The sequence below is a fragment of the Camelina sativa genome, chromosome 16 (genome assembly GCF_000633955.1).
Source record: "Camelina sativa cultivar DH55 chromosome 16, Cs, whole genome shotgun sequence".
Taxonomy (NCBI): Eukaryota; Viridiplantae; Streptophyta; class Magnoliopsida; order Brassicales; family Brassicaceae; genus Camelina; species Camelina sativa.
This window is the reverse complement of record NC_025700.1, coordinates 5,897,923-5,915,207: the sequence shown is the minus strand read 5'-3', so window position 1 is coordinate 5,915,207 and position 17,285 is coordinate 5,897,923. Positions and strand designations below refer to the sequence as shown.

General features: G+C 37.6%; 6 protein-coding genes, 1 non-coding gene and 1 pseudogene across 9 annotated transcripts; 3 read left to right on the top strand and 5 right to left on the bottom strand.

The window, feature by feature from the left end:
- Positions 168-242, bottom strand: TRNAV-UAC. Its single transcript has one exon. It is a non-coding gene; the product is annotated as a tRNA-Val (tRNA).
- On the top strand, positions 422-3,015 carry LOC104749929 (phosphatidylinositol:ceramide inositolphosphotransferase 3-like). 3 transcript variants are annotated; one of them, XM_010471642.2, is made up of 11 exons: positions 423-661; positions 755-844; positions 1,138-1,224; positions 1,310-1,378; positions 1,469-1,549; positions 1,660-1,731; positions 1,825-1,885; positions 1,972-2,074; positions 2,155-2,250; positions 2,341-2,387; positions 2,593-3,015. In XM_010471642.2, the coding sequence occupies exons 1-11, from the start codon at positions 629-631 to the stop codon at positions 2,721-2,723; spliced, it is 870 nt and encodes a 289-aa protein (XP_010469944.1). In that variant the 5' UTR covers positions 423-628; the 3' UTR covers positions 2,724-3,015. The 3 variants fall into 3 exon arrangements, with proteins under 3 accessions (XP_019093795.1, XP_010469944.1, XP_010469945.1); XM_010471643.2 differs by lacking the exon at positions 1,469-1,549; XM_019238250.1 differs by lacking the exons at positions 2,155-2,250; positions 2,341-2,387; positions 2,593-3,015 and having other exon boundaries at positions 422-661; positions 1,825-1,869; positions 1,972-2,070.
- LOC104749928 (mitochondrial import inner membrane translocase subunit TIM10) lies at positions 2,880-4,507 on the bottom strand. The gene is made up of 6 exons (XM_010471641.2): positions 4,398-4,507; positions 4,257-4,314; positions 3,969-4,021; positions 3,442-3,480; positions 3,261-3,330; positions 2,880-3,136 (listed from the first exon to the last, which is right to left on the bottom strand). Exons 2-6 carry the CDS (start codon positions 4,305-4,307, stop codon positions 3,086-3,088), a joined length of 264 nt encoding a protein of 87 aa, XP_010469943.1. The 5' UTR covers positions 4,308-4,314; positions 4,398-4,507; the 3' UTR covers positions 2,880-3,085.
- On the top strand, positions 4,561-5,805 carry LOC104749927 (DNA-directed RNA polymerases I and III subunit RPAC2). Its single transcript, XM_010471640.1, has 4 exons — positions 4,561-4,634; positions 4,754-4,925; positions 5,369-5,445; positions 5,558-5,805. Exons 2-4 carry the CDS (start codon positions 4,825-4,827, stop codon positions 5,746-5,748), a joined length of 369 nt encoding a protein of 122 aa, XP_010469942.1. The 5' UTR covers positions 4,561-4,634; positions 4,754-4,824; the 3' UTR covers positions 5,749-5,805.
- Positions 5,936-8,177, bottom strand: LOC104749926 (tubulin beta-7 chain-like). The gene is made up of 3 exons (XM_010471639.1): positions 7,695-8,177; positions 7,215-7,484; positions 5,936-6,821 (listed from the first exon to the last, which is right to left on the bottom strand). The coding sequence occupies exons 1-3, from the start codon at positions 8,086-8,088 to the stop codon at positions 6,139-6,141; spliced, it is 1,347 nt and encodes a 448-aa protein (XP_010469941.1). The 5' UTR covers positions 8,089-8,177; the 3' UTR covers positions 5,936-6,138.
- On the top strand, positions 9,112-12,838 carry LOC104749925 (cytosolic enolase 3). Its single transcript, XM_010471638.2, has 13 exons — positions 9,112-9,374; positions 9,493-9,647; positions 9,808-9,982; positions 10,083-10,154; positions 10,245-10,361; positions 10,621-10,701; positions 10,803-10,879; positions 11,031-11,134; positions 11,359-11,457; positions 11,546-11,631; positions 11,784-11,870; positions 11,977-12,174; positions 12,558-12,838. Exons 1-13 carry the CDS (start codon positions 9,270-9,272, stop codon positions 12,627-12,629), a joined length of 1,428 nt encoding a protein of 475 aa, XP_010469940.1. The 5' UTR covers positions 9,112-9,269; the 3' UTR covers positions 12,630-12,838.
- Positions 12,913-14,024, bottom strand: LOC104753418 (annotated as a pseudogene).
- Positions 14,085-15,760, bottom strand: LOC104749924 (proliferating cell nuclear antigen 2-like). Its single transcript, XM_010471637.2, has 4 exons — positions 15,328-15,760; positions 14,774-14,926; positions 14,593-14,690; positions 14,085-14,493 (listed from the first exon to the last, which is right to left on the bottom strand). The coding sequence occupies exons 1-4, from the start codon at positions 15,644-15,646 to the stop codon at positions 14,272-14,274; spliced, it is 792 nt and encodes a 263-aa protein (XP_010469939.1). The 5' UTR covers positions 15,647-15,760; the 3' UTR covers positions 14,085-14,271.

Sequence of the window (17,285 nt, the reverse complement as noted above, 5' to 3'; positions counted from 1 at the left end):
ACTTGATGGTTAATGGTGGCTGTACATGTGTGTTTAGTGCGAGTAATTTTAAGAGAGCGGTTGTGATAACAAATCTGAAGCCGACTGTTACAAAAGATATATAAGAAGAATAAAGAAACGTAAACTAAACAATCAAAAGTAAACAAAGTGGTAAAGAACAAAAATGATGGTGCGCTGCCCAGGATCGAACTGGAGACCTTTTGCGTGTAAGGCAAACGTGATAACCACTACACCACAGCACCTGTTGTACTAATTCTGCCTTTAAATATATATGTTTAAAATACTATTTGAGGAGAACTAATCGAGCGGTTACAGAATTGAGAATTGGCACAACAAAAAAAGTTTTTGCCTTTTTTTTTTTTTTTTTTTTTTTTTTTTTTTTTTTTNTTTTGTTTGCGTAAATTGCACAAAAAGCTGAGTCATTTTTCTCCGACAACATACACAAAAAGAAGAGTCCATTTGAAATCGATTCCTTATTGAAAAATTGTTGTTGATTAGGAATAATTTGCTGGATCGAGGTTCTGTTTCTATAGAAGAAGCACTTGCATTTAATATTCATCCTCAATCTGCTGGATCGAAGGTTCTGTTTCTTTGCTGCAAAGATTAATGTTCATCCTCAATCTTAAACATGCCCCTTTACGTTGATCGCGAGGCTCCTAAGGTTTTTCATTTTTTTCCTGCCTTTGTCGTCTCTTTGTTTTTGAAATTGTTTAGTTTAAGCGTCAATGGTTTGTGCGTGTGTGTATTTGTGAAGCTATGGAGACGAATTTACTCAGAAGCGACGTTAGAAGCTTCTCTTCTTGCAGAAAAATGGAAGCTTGTTCTCGCTGGACTTGTATTTCAGGTTCCATAGCTCCCCCCCTACCCTTCATCCACCTAATTTACTGATTTTAATGTTGTTCTAGGTCTCTCTCGAGCTGGAAAATTTCATTAGCCATGCTTTGTTTTCAGATTACAGTCTTTGATTATAATAGTCTTGCAATGTTGTTGGTGATATGATATTAAAGCTAAGTTTTGATAGATCAACTAGTTGCTGGTTTTTGTTTCAGTAATTGCTTAAATGTGGGAGCTTTAAGACTAGTTCAGTATATCAAATCCTATTTACATTGTTGTTTTGTTTGGTCCTTCTCAAATCAGTACATTCATGGACTTGCTGCTCATGGAGTTCACTACTTACACCGACCTGGTCCAACGCTTCAAGATGCTGGTTTCTTTATTCTTCCAGTTAGTATGCTTGTTTTCATTTTTTTTTTGTTCTGTAACATAGCTCTCTCTGATTTGTTTGGTAAATGATATGTGTTCTTCCCAGGCGCTTGGGCAAGACAAAGCCTTTGTCAGTGAAACTGTGTTTGTCACTATCTTTGGATCGTTTATCTTGGTAAGTTTTTAACTCTAATGTATCTGTTTCCTTTTTTTTTTAACTTCAACTCGCTGTAATGGATTAATGGTCCCAATACCTTGATTGCAGTGGACTTTTCATCCTTTTGTTTCCCACAGTAAAAAGATTTGTACAGTTTTGATATGGTGCAGAGTTTTTGTTTATTTAGCAGTAAGTTGCATTTCCACTACATTGATTCTTCTTTATATACATACACAGAAGATACAATCTGTTTCTAGTTTAGTTTTGTCAGAGGTGTTTAAGCTTTCATATGTTTTCAGGCTTCTCAAAGTCTGAGGATCATCACATTCTTTGCAACACAGCTTCCTGGGCCGAACTATCATTGTCGAGAGGTAAGATTCTCAAGGCGTTGGCTTCTTATTTGTGCTACTTTTTGGCTGTGTACTGATTTATTTATCCCCTGGTATATCAAATTTCTCGTTTAGGGCTCCAAGCTCGCCAAGATTCCGCCTCCAAAGAATGTTCTTGAAGTACTCTTGATTAACTGTTAGTTTGGATTGCATCTTTTTAGTTGGTACATAATAATAACTCATAAAGTGGCATTTGATTAAGGTTTTGTTTTTAAAATGCAGTTCCTGATGGAGTGATATATGGTTGTGGAGACCTAATATTTTCATCACATACGATATTCACCTTAGTCTTTGTACGCACATATCAAAGATACGGCACACGAAGGTACTGTTTCATATAAATCATTCTACAAAAGTTCATCCTTTTTCACTAGATTTTTGCATCTCATGTATGTGAATTCCCAGGTGGATCAAGCATTTGGCTTGGCTTATGGCAGTTGTACAAAGCCTATTGATTATAGCATCAAGGAAACATTACACAGTTGACATTGTTGTTGCATGGTCAGAACAAAATAGAAGAAAACAAATATCATTTTTAGCAAAACTGAATCTCCTAAATTATCTCCACATTTTTAACGATTTCGTCTGCAGGTATACTGTGAACCTTGTGATGTTCTACGTTGACAGCAAACTTCCAGGTATTCTTCAAGAACTCGATCATTTTCCCAAAAGCTATTTGTTACATATTACAGTGACTGAATAAATGTCGTAGCTATTCCAGATTTCCAGACCATTTCTTAGTTTAGTCTCTGCTATTTGCCAGTAACAGTGTTAGAAACCCGACATACGATATGGTCAGTTTGTCCATATTTGAAGTAACTGTGGACGTACATCTTATTGCAGAAATGGCTGAGCGTTCTAGTGGACCTTCTCAGACGCCTTTACTTCCACTAAGTACAAAGGACACTAAGAACAGGAGCAAAGAGGATCATCAGAGACTTCTAAACGAGAACATCGTAGCAGATGATCATTGATATTCTCTCCAACCTCAGAGCAGAATCTTAGTTAGAAACTATGCTGGTTGCTTGCATGTTAGTCATAAACTGATAGAAATTTCCCAGTTTCAAGCTATATAGGATACACAGATCTCTTTTCGTTGTTCAAAGTGCAAATACAAATTATATAACTCATTCATAAATTTTTGTTATTTCATTTCATCCCTTTAGAATAATGGGTTCACAGAGAATTTGCATAATTTGTCCAAATCAGCGCCAAAAATGTAATGCGACTCCCTTGACAATAAAAACAAGATTGCCTTAAAGCTTTATAAAAACAAAAAACAGAGTTTTGTTCCCTCCATGATCGTTTGGTCTATAATAATTGTCTTTAAACTGAATTACATCGGAGGCTTGCCAGCACTTAGAAGCTGTCCAACCATTCCATTTACCTGAAAACGATTATATGAAGACAACCATCAGTATAAATTTTGAATAATTGTGTTCAACCAAGAGAAGATTTGAAGTATGAATCGTTCATTGCTAGTTTAACTTTAACCAAGACAAGAGCTTTACCTGCCAGTACTTAGAAACACAACGGTCAATGCAACTATTCTCACCCATGTTTAACTCAGCTTCCTTGTACCTGGGAATCAGATCGATTTTAAACAATCTCAGCTTAAAAGGTCCCCCAACCATGCAGACAAGAACTAAGAGATCATTAGAGAACATCAAAAAGAGAAAAGGCTTTTTTTACCTTTTATCCACACATTTATTAAAGCATGTTTGAGCAAGCCTGCATCAAAGAACAAGGCCTATCAGAAGGAAATATATAAAAAGACAGCGACGTTTGACATAATTATTAACCCAAGGAATCACAGGAGATCGGTCACCATGAACTTGCTATCTCAACAAATGAAACAGGACATAGTAAATTAACAGAACACCACCCAAGTCAAGGTTATCAAAGTTTAACCCTCTACATAATAGCAGAACACATGTCTACCTAAATCGAGAATTTCAAAAGGAAACCTTATAGATTATAAGAAAACCAATTCAGGCATTATAACGGTGTTCGGCATGAAAGCAGTCACAAACTAACAAACTTATTTCTCCTCTTGCTATGATCATAAAAGAGCTATCCCACACAATGTGATCAAAACAAACTCAACCTAGTATCAGATTACCAATCAAAATGTGACGGCATCAATCTCAAATCTTTATACTAGACAATCGAATTTCATAACGAAAAAAATAACAAATTGGGGGGTCTTAATTCAGTACTTGTTAAAGAGTTCCACCCGATACTCCATCTCCGTTTGTGCCATAGTAAACGCCTGATTCAATCCAAGAGAACAAAATCAAAATGAGAAACTTGAGAACACCAATCCAAATCTACTTTGTACAATAAATGGGCTTAAAGATCTAAATCAAGAAGATACAATTCAACCCCTAAGCATTGCAATATGTCAATCATAGAGACAGCTAAAAACTTAAGCTCCACTGTCTAATTAAATCAAAGATCGGAGCTTTAAGATATATTAACAACAAAGGACGAGAACAAAACCGAACCTGTTCCTTAGTAACGCCGACGGGAATAGGACTAGGAGTAGGAGCAGCCATTGTTTACCTGAAAAAAAAAACAGATTAAAGATTCGTAAAAATCGAAACTTTATAAATCAAGACTTGAATTTGAAAATCAAAGATCCCTACTTTCTCAAATGGGAAGAGATTGTGTGAAGAAGAGAGAGGTTAACGAACAACAAAGGCTTCTCTCTTTTTTTTTTTTCCTAGACTAGACAGCCCGAATTAGGGTTTAAGAGACATAAAACGACGTCATCAGAAGAAGGGCATATATGTAATTACGCTAAGCTTCTCTACGACTAAAAGACGCCGAGTTACTTTCCCCAATGGAGCTTTTTTTAGGGTTTTAGCAAATTTCTATCGCAGGTCTCTTCTATCTTACTCTTTGTGGAGAAATTTACTTCAATTTTGAATTTTTATTTGTGGGTTTGTTTAATTATTCAAAGATTTCAATTGAATTCGTTCTCTTTGATTGTTTTTTTTAGTTGGTGGCGGATTTTGATATTTGAGTTTCCCAGAGAAATTTTGGTAGCAAAAGAAGCTGAGAGAGAGAGATATGGAGCACGGTTCGTTCAAGGATAATAGCCATGCTACGTTTACTTTAGGGGAAGAAGATCACACACTTGCTAACGCTGTTCGATTCGTGCTAAACCAAGAGTTAGTATCTTCCTCTTAAAATCCCTCTGAATCTGTTATGTTACCTTTCACGGATAAAGGCTTTGGCTTTATGAGCTCACAATTTTAAGTTCATGACTCTCTAATGCTTACTATTGAGATCATAGTTTCTCTCATTAAGAATTGAGTTTGTACCCTAAGGCTGCTAATTTGTTATGAGTTGTTTTGAAGTAATCGGGTGAATTGTCAGTTTGAGATTGGGTTTAATAGTAATTGAACCAATGTGTGTGCTTGTAATGCTGTGATTGTGAACTTGATTTTGAGTATCAAAGGATTATGAAATAAGGTCTTTAATTGCTATTTAACCTCCATCATCTTATCAATGAGGTTGTTGGAGTTGATTATGCGGTTTCATCTTGCATTGTTTGCTTTGTCTGTAAATGAATGATTATGTCACTAACCATTGCTGTTGTATAATTCTGTAGTCCGAGAGTAACCGTGGGTGCATACACCATCCCGCATCCTTCCCTTGAAAAGGTCAATATCCGGGTCCAGACTACAGGTAACTGTTTTCAAAGCCCTGTTCTCAAAGGTCATGTTACTCACTCTATCAGGAACTTTTTTTTGTCTGTGTCTAAGAAAGAAATACTTGTTGGCTTTGTGATTTTTTATAGGCGATCCAGCGAAGGAAGTTTTCAAAGATGCATGTCAAGAGCTCATGCAAATGAACAGACATGTGAGAAGCGTTTTTGACAAGGCTGTTACTGAGTATAAGGCTGAACAAGAGCGTAAGGAGAAGAAGGCTGCAGAAGAGCTTAAGAGGCAGAGGGAACTATTTGGGTCCATGGACATTGAAAGCAACTGATTTTATGAAATAAAACAATTGTATTCTCTATGGAGTTCATACTGTTTTGATCTTAAATCCAGATTTATCCTTATAAATTGATTCGTTTCACAATCCAACACCAAAATACTCTTAGCCTAGGCAGAGTATCTCATAAGAACGCAATTCACAATCATTAACAACGAACATATATCATGGAACAAAGAAATAAGGATGGTTCTTTCTTTTGTTATAGCAAAATAGATTGTTTGAATATTGATAAATCCTCTTAGCCTAGGCAGAGTACATAAAACTAATAACGCAAGCGATAGTTACAGAAACTATAAAAACTTAGTAGAATAAAAAGTTTAAAAAGTAAACAGCAACAGGTAGTTGAGGTGTTTTTTTTTGTTTTGTTTATGTTATGATTCTTCAATAGGCTTCTTGCTCGTACTCAGCTTCTTCGTCTTCATATTCTCCTTCTTCATCAGCCGTGGCATCTTGATACTGCTGATACTCAGAGACAAGATCGTTCATGTTGCTTTCAGCTTCAGTGAACTCCATCTCATCCATACCTTCACCTGTGTACCAATGCAAGAAAGCCTTTCTCCTGAACATAGCTGTGAATTGTTCGCTGACACGCCTGAACATCTCTTGAATCGATGTCGAGTTACCGATGAACGTTGAAGCCATCTTCAAACCAGTAGGGGGAATGTCACAGACGGTTGATTTGACGTTGTTTGGGATCCATTCCACAAAGTAGGAGGAGTTCTTGTTCTGAACGTTGAGCATCTGTTCATCGACCTCCTTGGTACTCATCTTGCCACGGAACATAGCTGAAGCAGTGAGGTAACGACCGTGTCTTGGGTCAGCAGCACACATCATGTTCTTGGCATCCCACATTTGCTGAGTCAGTTCTGGGACAGTGAGGTTACGGTACTGCTGAGATCCACGAGAGGTGAGAGGAGCGAAACCCACCATGAAGAAGTGAAGACGAGGGAATGGGATCAGGTTCACAGCTAGCTTTCGAAGATCAGAGTTCAGTTGACCGGGGAACCTAAGACAGCATGTTACACCAGACATGGTTGCAGAGATCAAGTGGTTCAGATCACCAACTGCACAGTTTAGAAGCCAAACAAAAATTATGTGAGTGAAGTTTCAAGGTAGGTATAGTGAATGCACGAAAGAACTTTATCTGATTTTAAAGCATTTGGAAACATCAAGGAATACTAATCTCACATCTGAAAACCCTTATGAATAACTAAGCATCAAACAATAAACCCTTAAAACCACAACGACAGATTAACAGTAGTGATATTGATTGACAAGGATATGATTTGAAACATTGAGAAGACTATCACAACAGCAGGCAACATGTCTAATTTATAGCTCTAAACATCATACTTATGAATAAAACTATGCATCAAACAATAAACACAGTAGGACCACAGAGACAGATCAACAATATTGATTGATATATGAAGATAAGAAGGCCGTGAGATACTTACAACTTGGAGTGCTAAGCTTGAGTGTACGGAAGCAAATGTCATACAAGGCTTCATTGTCAAGAACCATACACTCATCAGCGTTTTCAACAAGCTGGTGCACAGAGAGTGTTGCGTTGTATGGCTCCACAACAGTGTCAGACACCTTAGGAGATGGGAACACAGAGAACGTCAGCATCATACGGTCAGGGTACTCCTCCCTGATCTTCGATATCAACAAAGTCCCCATTCCAGAGCCAGTTCCTCCTCCTAACGAATGGCACACCTGAAACCCTGTAATCCGAACCAAAATTAAAAAACCATAAGCAACCTAATCCCCAAATTACCAGTTCAAAATCAGAAACCACCATAAGCAACCTAATCCGCAATTACCAGTTCAAAATCAGAAACCGCAAAGCCTAAACCCAATCAAAACACTAATGATGGTGAACCTAATTTTACAGATCCAAAACCCTAAATAAGGCAGAGGAAATTAGAAATTACCTTGAAGGCAGTCACAGTTCTCAGCCTCCTTGCGAACAACATCAAGGACGGAGTCAATAAGCTCAGCGCCTTCAGTGTAGTGACCTTTCGCCCAGTTATTCCCGGCACCGGACTGACCAAAGACGAAGTTATCCGGTCGAAATATCTGACCGTAGGGTCCAGATCTAACACTGTCCATGGTTCCAGGCTCCAAATCCATGAGAACAGCGCGAGGAACGTACCTTCCACAACTCGCCTCGTTGTAGTAGACGTTAACCCTCTCGAGCTGCAAATCGGAATCTCCCTGGTACCGTCCCGTCTGATCAATCCCATGCTCGGCGCAAACCACTTCCCAGAACTTGGAACCGATTTGGTTTCCGCACTGACCTCCCTGGATATGAAGAATCTCACGCATCTTCGCTCACCGAGAAATAAAAATAAAAAAAAACCCTAAAAACTGGATCTACAAAAGCGAGAGAGAGAGAGAATTTGAAAAAGGGAAGAAGCAGAGAAGATCTTTTTGAGGAGAGAGATAGAGGAAGCCAAGGGTCCAATTTATAAAGAAAAGGAGGTTTTAACGGCTAATATTTGGTGATTCAAAACGAGATCGACGGTTTAGAGAATGCCACGTAAATCGAGGTGGCAACGGGTGGCAAAATTCAAAAAATTAATGGCTCGTGAATAAAGAGTTTTTGAATTTCGAAAAAAAAAATCTGTTTCTGTGAGTGAATGACAGACAGCTGGATTCTATTAACGGAGCAGTTACTAAAACGGCGCCGCACGTGCTTTGAGATAGGTTAAAAAAGCCGTTCCATCCAACCTGGCAAACGCACGTGAGAGAGNGAAAAAAAAAAAACCCTAAAAACTGGATCTACAAAAGCGAGAGAGAGAGAATTTTGAAAAAGGGAAGAAGAAGCAGAGAAGATCTTTTTGAGGAGAGAGATAGAGGAAGCGAAGGGTCCAAATTATAAAGAAAAGGAGGTTTTAACGGCTAATATTTGGTGATTCAAAATGAGATCGACGGTATAGAGAACGCCACGTAAATCAAGGTGGCAACGGGTGGCTAAATTCAAAAAATTAATGGCTCGTGATTTTGAATTTCGTAAAAAAAATCTGTTTCTGTGAGTGAATGTCAGCTGGATTCTATTAAGGGAGCAGTTACTAAAACGTCGCCCCCGCACGTGCTTTGGGATAGGTTAAAAAAGCCGTTCCATCCAACCTGGCAAACGCACGTGAGAGAGAGTTCTTATGGGCCCGTTATCTTGATGGGCTTTATTCTTCCAAACAAACTCCATATAACTTACTGTACTACTGTCGTATTGATATTGAATAAAAACGGGGTGATGTGGTCTAGCAAAACCCTCAGATGACACGCATGCTTGATTAAAACGAAACGTCGCCGTCTTGATTTTGAATACGCTTCTTGGATCCTGAACCGGAACCTAAACCAAAAAACACACAGCAAATCGGAAAATGAATGTCAGATTCAAACTTGCTTGATTGACGATTCGAAATTGTTCATCGAAAAGTTTCCAGAAGATTCGAAATTGAAGAAGAAGAAGATTTCGTATAGGAAGGAGTGAGAAGAAGAAGAAGATGTCTGTGCAAGATTACTTAGACAAACACATGCTCTCTCGGAAAATCGAAGACGCCGTAAATGCCGCCGTTAGGGCTAAAACCTCAGATCCCGTTCTCTTCATCGTACGTTTTCCTTCGAATTTTCCTAAGTATTGATTTTGACTTTGCATCGCCGATGTGCAATTTTGAATTCTCCAAAAAAAAAAAAAATTACTTATGGGGAGTTGGAAAAAAATTGCAGGCTAATCATATGAAGAAAGCTGTATCATCTGTGATAACGAAGGTGAAAGCAAGGCAGATCCTTGATAGCAGAGGGATCCCAACAGTTGAAGTTGATCTCCACACTAACAAAGGCGTCTTTCGTGCTTCTGTTCCCAGTGGTGATTCTTCTGGGACGTGAGAATTCGATTATATCCTTCTTCTTACTCTCATTTTGTTTGCTTCTTCCTGTATTGGTGATATGGTGTATTTGAATTTGGTTGATGCATAATCCTTATTGGATTGACATTCTATACTGATAAGCCTGCTAAGAAGAATCTGGTTTTACTGATTCCAGATATGAAGCTATAGAACTACGTGATGGGGATAAAGGAATGTATCTTGGAAACAGTGTGGCTAAAGCTGTTAAGAACATTAATGACAAAATTTCAGAGGCATTGATTGGTATGGACCCGAAACTTCAAGGTCAAATCGACCAGGCCATGATTGATTTGGACAAAACTGAAAAGAAGGTAGGTGGGAACTATGCTGTCTTTGTGTTTGGAAATTATTAGGATTGGAACATTCATCTTGTTTTTTCCTTGCGATTTATTTGATATATATATCTTGCAGAATGAACTAGGGGCTAATGCTATACTAGCTGTTTCAATTGCTGCATGCAAGGCTGGAGCTGCTGAGAAAGAAGTACGAAAATCTTCTCAATACTTTCTTGCATCTTATGTATTTCATGCCTTGTCTAGTTAGGAGATCCTGATTGAACTTGTTGCATATCAGGTCCCTCTATGCAAGCACCTTTCTGATCTTAGTGGCAGAGCAAACATGGTGTTACCTGTACCTGCCTTCACTATTTTGAGTGGCGGGAAGCATGCATCCAATACTTTTGCCATTCAGGTATTCTACATTAACTTCGTTATTAAGCTTGCCTTCTCATATTTTTTTCATCTTTAACTCTTGCTCCTCAAATATCTTCATAAAGGTTTTTGGTTTTCAAGTAATTTCATTTACAAATGTGATCATTGTTGTCTCTATTCAAAAAAAAAAAAAAAATCATCTTTTAGTCTTGCTCCTTCAAGATCTTCAAGTATGCTTTTGGTTTTCGTTTAATTATATTTATGTATGTGATGATTGTTGTCTGTTCATATATTGTTAGGAAATTATGATTCTCCCGATTGGGGCTAGTAGATTTGAGGAGGCCTTGCAATGGGGATCTGAGACGTATCATCATTTGAAGGTCAATTTGCAAAAATATATGGCTTTCTGGAAGTTACTTTTCTGTTTACATCTGTCAATTTGTATTTAAAGGTGACAATGATCTATTGCTGACTATGGCAGGCTGTCATTACAGAAAAGAATGGTGGTTTGGGATGTAATGTTGGTGAAGATGGTGGCCTTGCTCCAGATATCTCGAGGTACGTATTTTTTTCCTCAGTGATGTCTGATTTGATTGCATCTATACGATAGATTCTAAAGATATTTGTGGCGTCATGTGTCAAAATTGAGAATCTCATGTTATTGTTTCTTGGCTTAGTGCCTTGTATACTTACTTGCATCTTTATGCAGCCTCAAGGAGGGTTTGGAGCTTGTAAAAGAAGCTATCAATCGAACAGGGTACAGTGATAAGATAAAGATAGCAATTGATGTTGCTGCCACTAATTTTTGTTTAGGTAATACCCATCTTCTTAGCAAACTGGTTTTGTGCTGCTATTTTTTAGTCATTGGTAGTCTCTGTTAGGTTCTAGGCACTTTCGTTCACAATTGGCTGGTGACACAAAAAAGATTTTAAATCATCACATGTGTAACCTATCGATATCATGCTTTTTGCAATTTTTCACTTTTTTTACTTTTCGTGGATTTTTTCTTACCTTGAGAATTGTTCTTTCCTGAGCAGGTACCAAGTATGATCTAGATGTCAACTTTCCAAATAAATCTGGACAGAATTTCAAGTCAGCGGAAGATATGATAGAGATGTACAAAGAACTTTGTAATGGTATGTTTGTGCTTGTCTCTAAGATAGTCTGTATCTATTTTAGTATTCTAACGACCTTATTCTCTGTTTGGTCTCCTTGTTGGGTTAGAGTATCCAATTGTGTCTATAGAAGACCCTTTTGACAAGGAGGACTGGGAACACACCAAGTATTTCTCCAGTCTTGGAATATGTCAGGTCCAACTCGGTTCCCCTAACATAGATTTTGTGTTGTTTCAGATCAGACGTCTTCTGATTCTTTTCACAGAAACAATTTTCTAACGTGAGAGACCCTTAACGATTGTACGATTATTTTCCTTGTCTAAATTCTCACTTTTAAACTCTAGCAGGTGGTAGGTGATGATTTGTTGATGTCAAATTCAAAACGTGTTGAGCGGGCAATACAGGAGTCGTCTTGTAATGCCCTTCTTCTCAAGGTATGTTGTCTGTGCTATGTACATGAATTATCTGTGCTAGTCTTGTATGATAGATATGCTTATTGCCTAAGAATGACAAAGACATAATGTGCATACGGTGATACAGGTGAATCAGATTGGTACAGTAACAGAAGCTATTGAAGTAGTGAAAATGGCAAGGGATGCCCACTGGGGTGTGGTGACATCTCATAGATGTGGAGAAACAGAGGACTCTTTCATCGCTGACTTCTCCGTGGGTCTCGCAACAGGTGTGATAAAAGCTGGTGCTCCTTGCAGAGGAGAACGAACAATGAAGTATAACCAGGTCTGGATCTTTTGACAAACTAATAACACCTTAGCACCCCTTATGCGATTGATTACTCTAGAACATGATAAATTGCATGGAGTAAACTGCATTGGACTTTCTCTTTCATCAGCTCATCATCAGCTTAATTTTAGCTTTTATGAGTTATGTTGTAGTATGTGAATCTTTAGCGACCTAGGCGAAATTTCAGTTTCTTCAACTTTTGGATAATGCAGCCTTAGCTTATAGGTACAAATAGTTTCCCTCAGTGGGTAATGAATAATAGATTGAGTTTGGAGCAGGCATGTACATTTAGTTGGTAGATAGTATTTCTGGTTTAGTGTATACTGCAGGAAGTACTTTTTGTGTAAAACCTGAAAACCACTGTTGGAATCTTCATGTAGTTGCTTCGGATCGAGGAAGAGCTCGGGGATCAAGCAGTGTATGCTGGAGAAGATTGGAAGCTAACTCTCTAAACAAATGCACTTGTGATATAATTGTTACACTTCTCATCTCACTCCATTGTTCTCGAGTCTTATTTCTCCGACAGACAAAATTCTGTGTCTTGAAAAGTTCAAATTTTTTGTTTTTTGTTTTTTGGCCAAAGAAGAAACACAGAAGTAAAGAGTGTTAAACCTGTTTGTTCCAAATTGCAAAAAGACCCAAACTGTTTATCACAGTTTAATAGAGGATTCCAGCAAGTAAAGAAACATCCATGAACACTAGTTCGTTCGTAAGGTTTCTGAAGCAAACGTGTGTTTAGGGCTTTGTGTCTTATTTTCCTTCAATCTTACGTGCCAAATAGTACCGAATGTAACCAATCTCAGCCACCTTGTACTCCACCATGACTGGTAGCCTCGAGGACAATCTGATTGTCACAGTTTCTGACAATGGAGTTGCCTTTGTGAAGAGATTCATGTACCTCAATGCGAATGAAAGAGTAACAGGCTCGTTCATCTCTATCACAATAGCATCTTCAGGCTGCAAACACACACAAAAAAAACAGTAGGTCACTTAAACATTGTATTGGACAGATTATAAAAAAAGCTTTAGATGACTTTTTCGTTATTATTACTATTCATACTTTGTCCACATGCGTATTCTGCTTCAGTACAATGCTCGCTGTCCCGATATCACCTTCTGTTGAAAATCTCACCCTTTCTTTTGTCATCACAGAGATTACAACTGCAATCAAAGTCAGACTTATCACTTATGTTTAAAGAAAAATTTAGAAACAACATTACAGTTATATAGAACAGTCCACTTATCTACCTGTGTCACCGATGCTACTGAGGTCTTCACATATCCTGGAAAATTCACCAGAGGGCATTCTAACATTTGTGTGGTACTCAGGAACTGGTATGCGTGTGCACCTACTGACGATATCCATCAGCTTGAGCTTCATCTCAAAGACTGCAATCTTGGCTTGTGCTGCATTATCAATTCAAGAAACCCTTTTCACTTTACACTATAGATTTCAAGATATTGGAAGACTGAATAATTTATCTACAGTCTAACTGTAGTTTATGGCAAATGAAACCTACAATTTACCGAACCAAGTGATCAGTAGCATCATAATCATGACAACAAATATAGAATTCTGACGAACTTAAATCGAGAACTTACTGGGGCTCTCGATCATGAAGTTGACAGTGTTGCTACCGTCAGCAGCTTTGATAGTAATGATGTCATTACTTCCAGCACATCTCAGCAACTTGGATATGCTACCAAGATTCATCATCATGAAGATGTTCCTATCGCACCTGGAGGCAATCTCTCTAAACAAATGCACATGTAGTATAACTGTTACACTTCCCGTCTCACTTCAATTCTGAGTCTTACTTTTCACGCAGACAAATTCCTTCCAACATTTTTGTATTTTGGTTATATTGAAGAACATACACATGTAAAGGGTTATAAACAACCTTGTAGAGATTGCAAAAGCACAAACTTTGTCATCAGATTAACTAATATGGCGTTGCCTTAACATTGTAAATCCAGGAAACAGCTGAATCAAGACAGACATTTCAACAAAGGACTCAAACGGAAACAGCTGAATCAAGACAGACATTTCATCAACAAAGGACTCAAACAAAAACTAAGAAACATTCATCATTATCAGGGTTTAGTGTCTTCTTCTTCTTCAATCTTAGGCGCCAGATAGTATCGAATATAACCCATCTCAGCCACCTTGTACTCCACCACAACCGGTAACTCAGAAGACAAACTGATGGTCACAGTTTCCGACAATGGAGTAGCCTTTGTGAAGGAATTCATGTACCTCAATGCAAATGAAAGCGAAACAGGCTCGTTCATCTCAATCACAATAGCATCTTCAGGCTGCAAAAAAAAAAACACATACAAACATAAGTTCAACTCAACGTCGTATTGGACAGATTATTCAAAAAAGCTTTCTGAATGACATGTGATTGTTCATACTTTGTCGACAGTAGTATTCTGCCTGAGCACAATGTTAGCTGTCCCGATATCACCTGTTGTTGAAAACTTCACTCCTTCTTTTGTCACAGAGATCACAACTGCAAAATCATAACACCAAAACCAAAATCATGATTCGATAAAACTCAAAAGACCATTTCAGGATCCTCACTGTAACACTTACCTGTGTCGCCAATGCTACTGAGATCTTTGCATATCCTGGAAAATTCACCAGATGGCATTCTCACAATAGAGTGGTACTCAGCGTCAGGAATTCCTAAATGCTCACTGTCTATATCCATCAGCTTCATCTCAAAGTCAGCAATCTTGTCTTGTGCTGCATCATATATAAATCCGAAACCATGAGATTATGCAAGCTTTTAACATAGTCAACATTAAACAACATCTTCTGCTATCATTCTCTATATCAATAAACCCCATTCACTCTCAAAACTATAGTTTTGAAGCTTGAAACTATACATGTTCTGAACAACAATATTGGAATGAACTCATTCTTGTCAGTGCTAGTTTCTAGCACATTCAAGAATCAGGTCGTTACTAGCATCAACACAAAAACAAATCCCTAACAAACTTGAACCTAATCCAAATCCCTAATTCTCTGCAATCTACTTTTAGATTTTACCCAAATGAGACCTAAAAACTACAGAATCAGGTTACAAGCAACAACAAAATCAAACATAAATCGATTTTGAGGTAAAAAAAAAACGAGGAACTTACTGGGACTCTCAAACATGAAAGTGACAGTGTCGCTACCATCATCAGCCTTGATGGTGATGATATCATCATTCCCAGCACATTTGAGCATCTTGGACATGTTACCAAGATTCATCCCCATTGAGATGTTCCTATCGCATCTGTAGTGCTCGAAACCTTCAGATCTAAGCAGGAGAGACACGAGCGCGACGTGGCTAGAGTCCATGGCCTGGAGAGAGAACCCTGTGCTTGAACAGTCGAAGTTCGCATCGTTCACCAGATCCTTCACCGCTTCTAGAACCTTCTTCAGTAGAGAACCTTGAACTAAACGAAGCTCCAACATCTTCTTTCTTTAGAGAGAGAGACTCTGATGAATCGTTCGGTTTTTTTAGGGTTCTTGAAAATGAAAACTTCTGAGAGAACGACGATTGCAATTTTGTAGCGGGAATTGATATTATAAGCCGTGGTTTTGTGGCGCCATTTAGCAAATCTAGGGTATTTTGTTCCCGCCTATGATGAAGCTGACTAGGCCTGGGCATTCGGTTAACCATTCGGTTTCGGTTCGGTTGTATTCGGTTTCGGTTATTTTGGATATAGTAATATAGTAATCATTTGGATATTTTTGAAATTTCGGTTCGGTTCGGTTCGGTTTCTTTCGGTTCGGTTTCGATTTGGTTATTTAAATAAATAACCATAACTAACATAAATTATATTAACATTAACCAAATAAACCAAATATAACCAAAACTAACCGAATATAACCAAAATTAACCAAATATACAATAACAAAAATACAAAAAAGGGAAAAATATGGATTCAATTTTACAAAATAGTATTTAACTTTGTAAATTCAAAATAATAACATTTACATATATTGATTATTTAAAATATTTAATTGTTTTGAATCTAGAAATAATTTATATTTTAAGTTTATTTTATAGTTTTGCATAATATTAAGTATATAATATTTGATATCTTCTAGGTTTTCGGATATTTCGGTTAACCATTTAATTGTCGGTTCGGTTCGGTTCGGTTTCAGTTAGTTTGGATATAGATTTTTACTAACCATTCGGGTATTTGAAGAATTTCGGTTCGGTTCGGTTTGGTTTGTTTCGGTTCGGTTTCGGTCGGTTATTTGGTTATCGGTTATTTTGCCCAGCCCTAAAGCTGACGACGGATTATCTATCACCTTTGTGATCCCTTATCGTTACTTCTATACACCACCACTCATAAAAGTCTTTCTTTCGTCAGTTAAGGACGGTTTTACATTGGTCTAGATTTGCTTTAAATTTAATTGTGGTTTAATTCGGTTTACGTATCACTTGTTGGTTTGATTTACGAAATCAATTGTTCGTCGTACTCGTTTGATGATTTTTTTAAATTGTTTCTCTCAGTGTTGGAGCTGCAATTTTAGTGATTTCTGATTTTAGGGTTTAGGATGTTTCGAGGAAAAGTCTAAACTTTTTGGTTACTTCGAATTGACGATATCTGTAAATTATGTTAAGATCCCAAATTTTGATTGTAGAGAATGATGTTGTTATGACACTGATGACTGTATGTTTTTGGTAATGATATGTGCTTCATGTTTGATTTGATTCACTTCACTGTTTGTTGTTTTTTTTGGTATGCATTGGAGACAAAGACGGAGAGTATGATAAGGAATGCAAGATGTTTCACGGTGTTTAGGTTAAGATGTTTCTAAAGGGATGAAATGAAATAACAAAATCAAAATCCACAAACACATCTATTTAATGAGTTGTATAATCTGTATTTGCACTTAGAAGAACTTTGTATCCTTTATAGCTTGAAACTGAGAAATTTCTGTTCAGTTAATGAGACTAACATGCACACAACCAGCATAGTTTCTAACTAAAGATTCTGCTCTGAGATTTTGAGATTGGAGAGAAATCAATGATCATCTGCTACGTTGTTCTCGTTTAGAAGTCTCTGATGATCCTCTTTGCTCCTATTCTTACTATCCT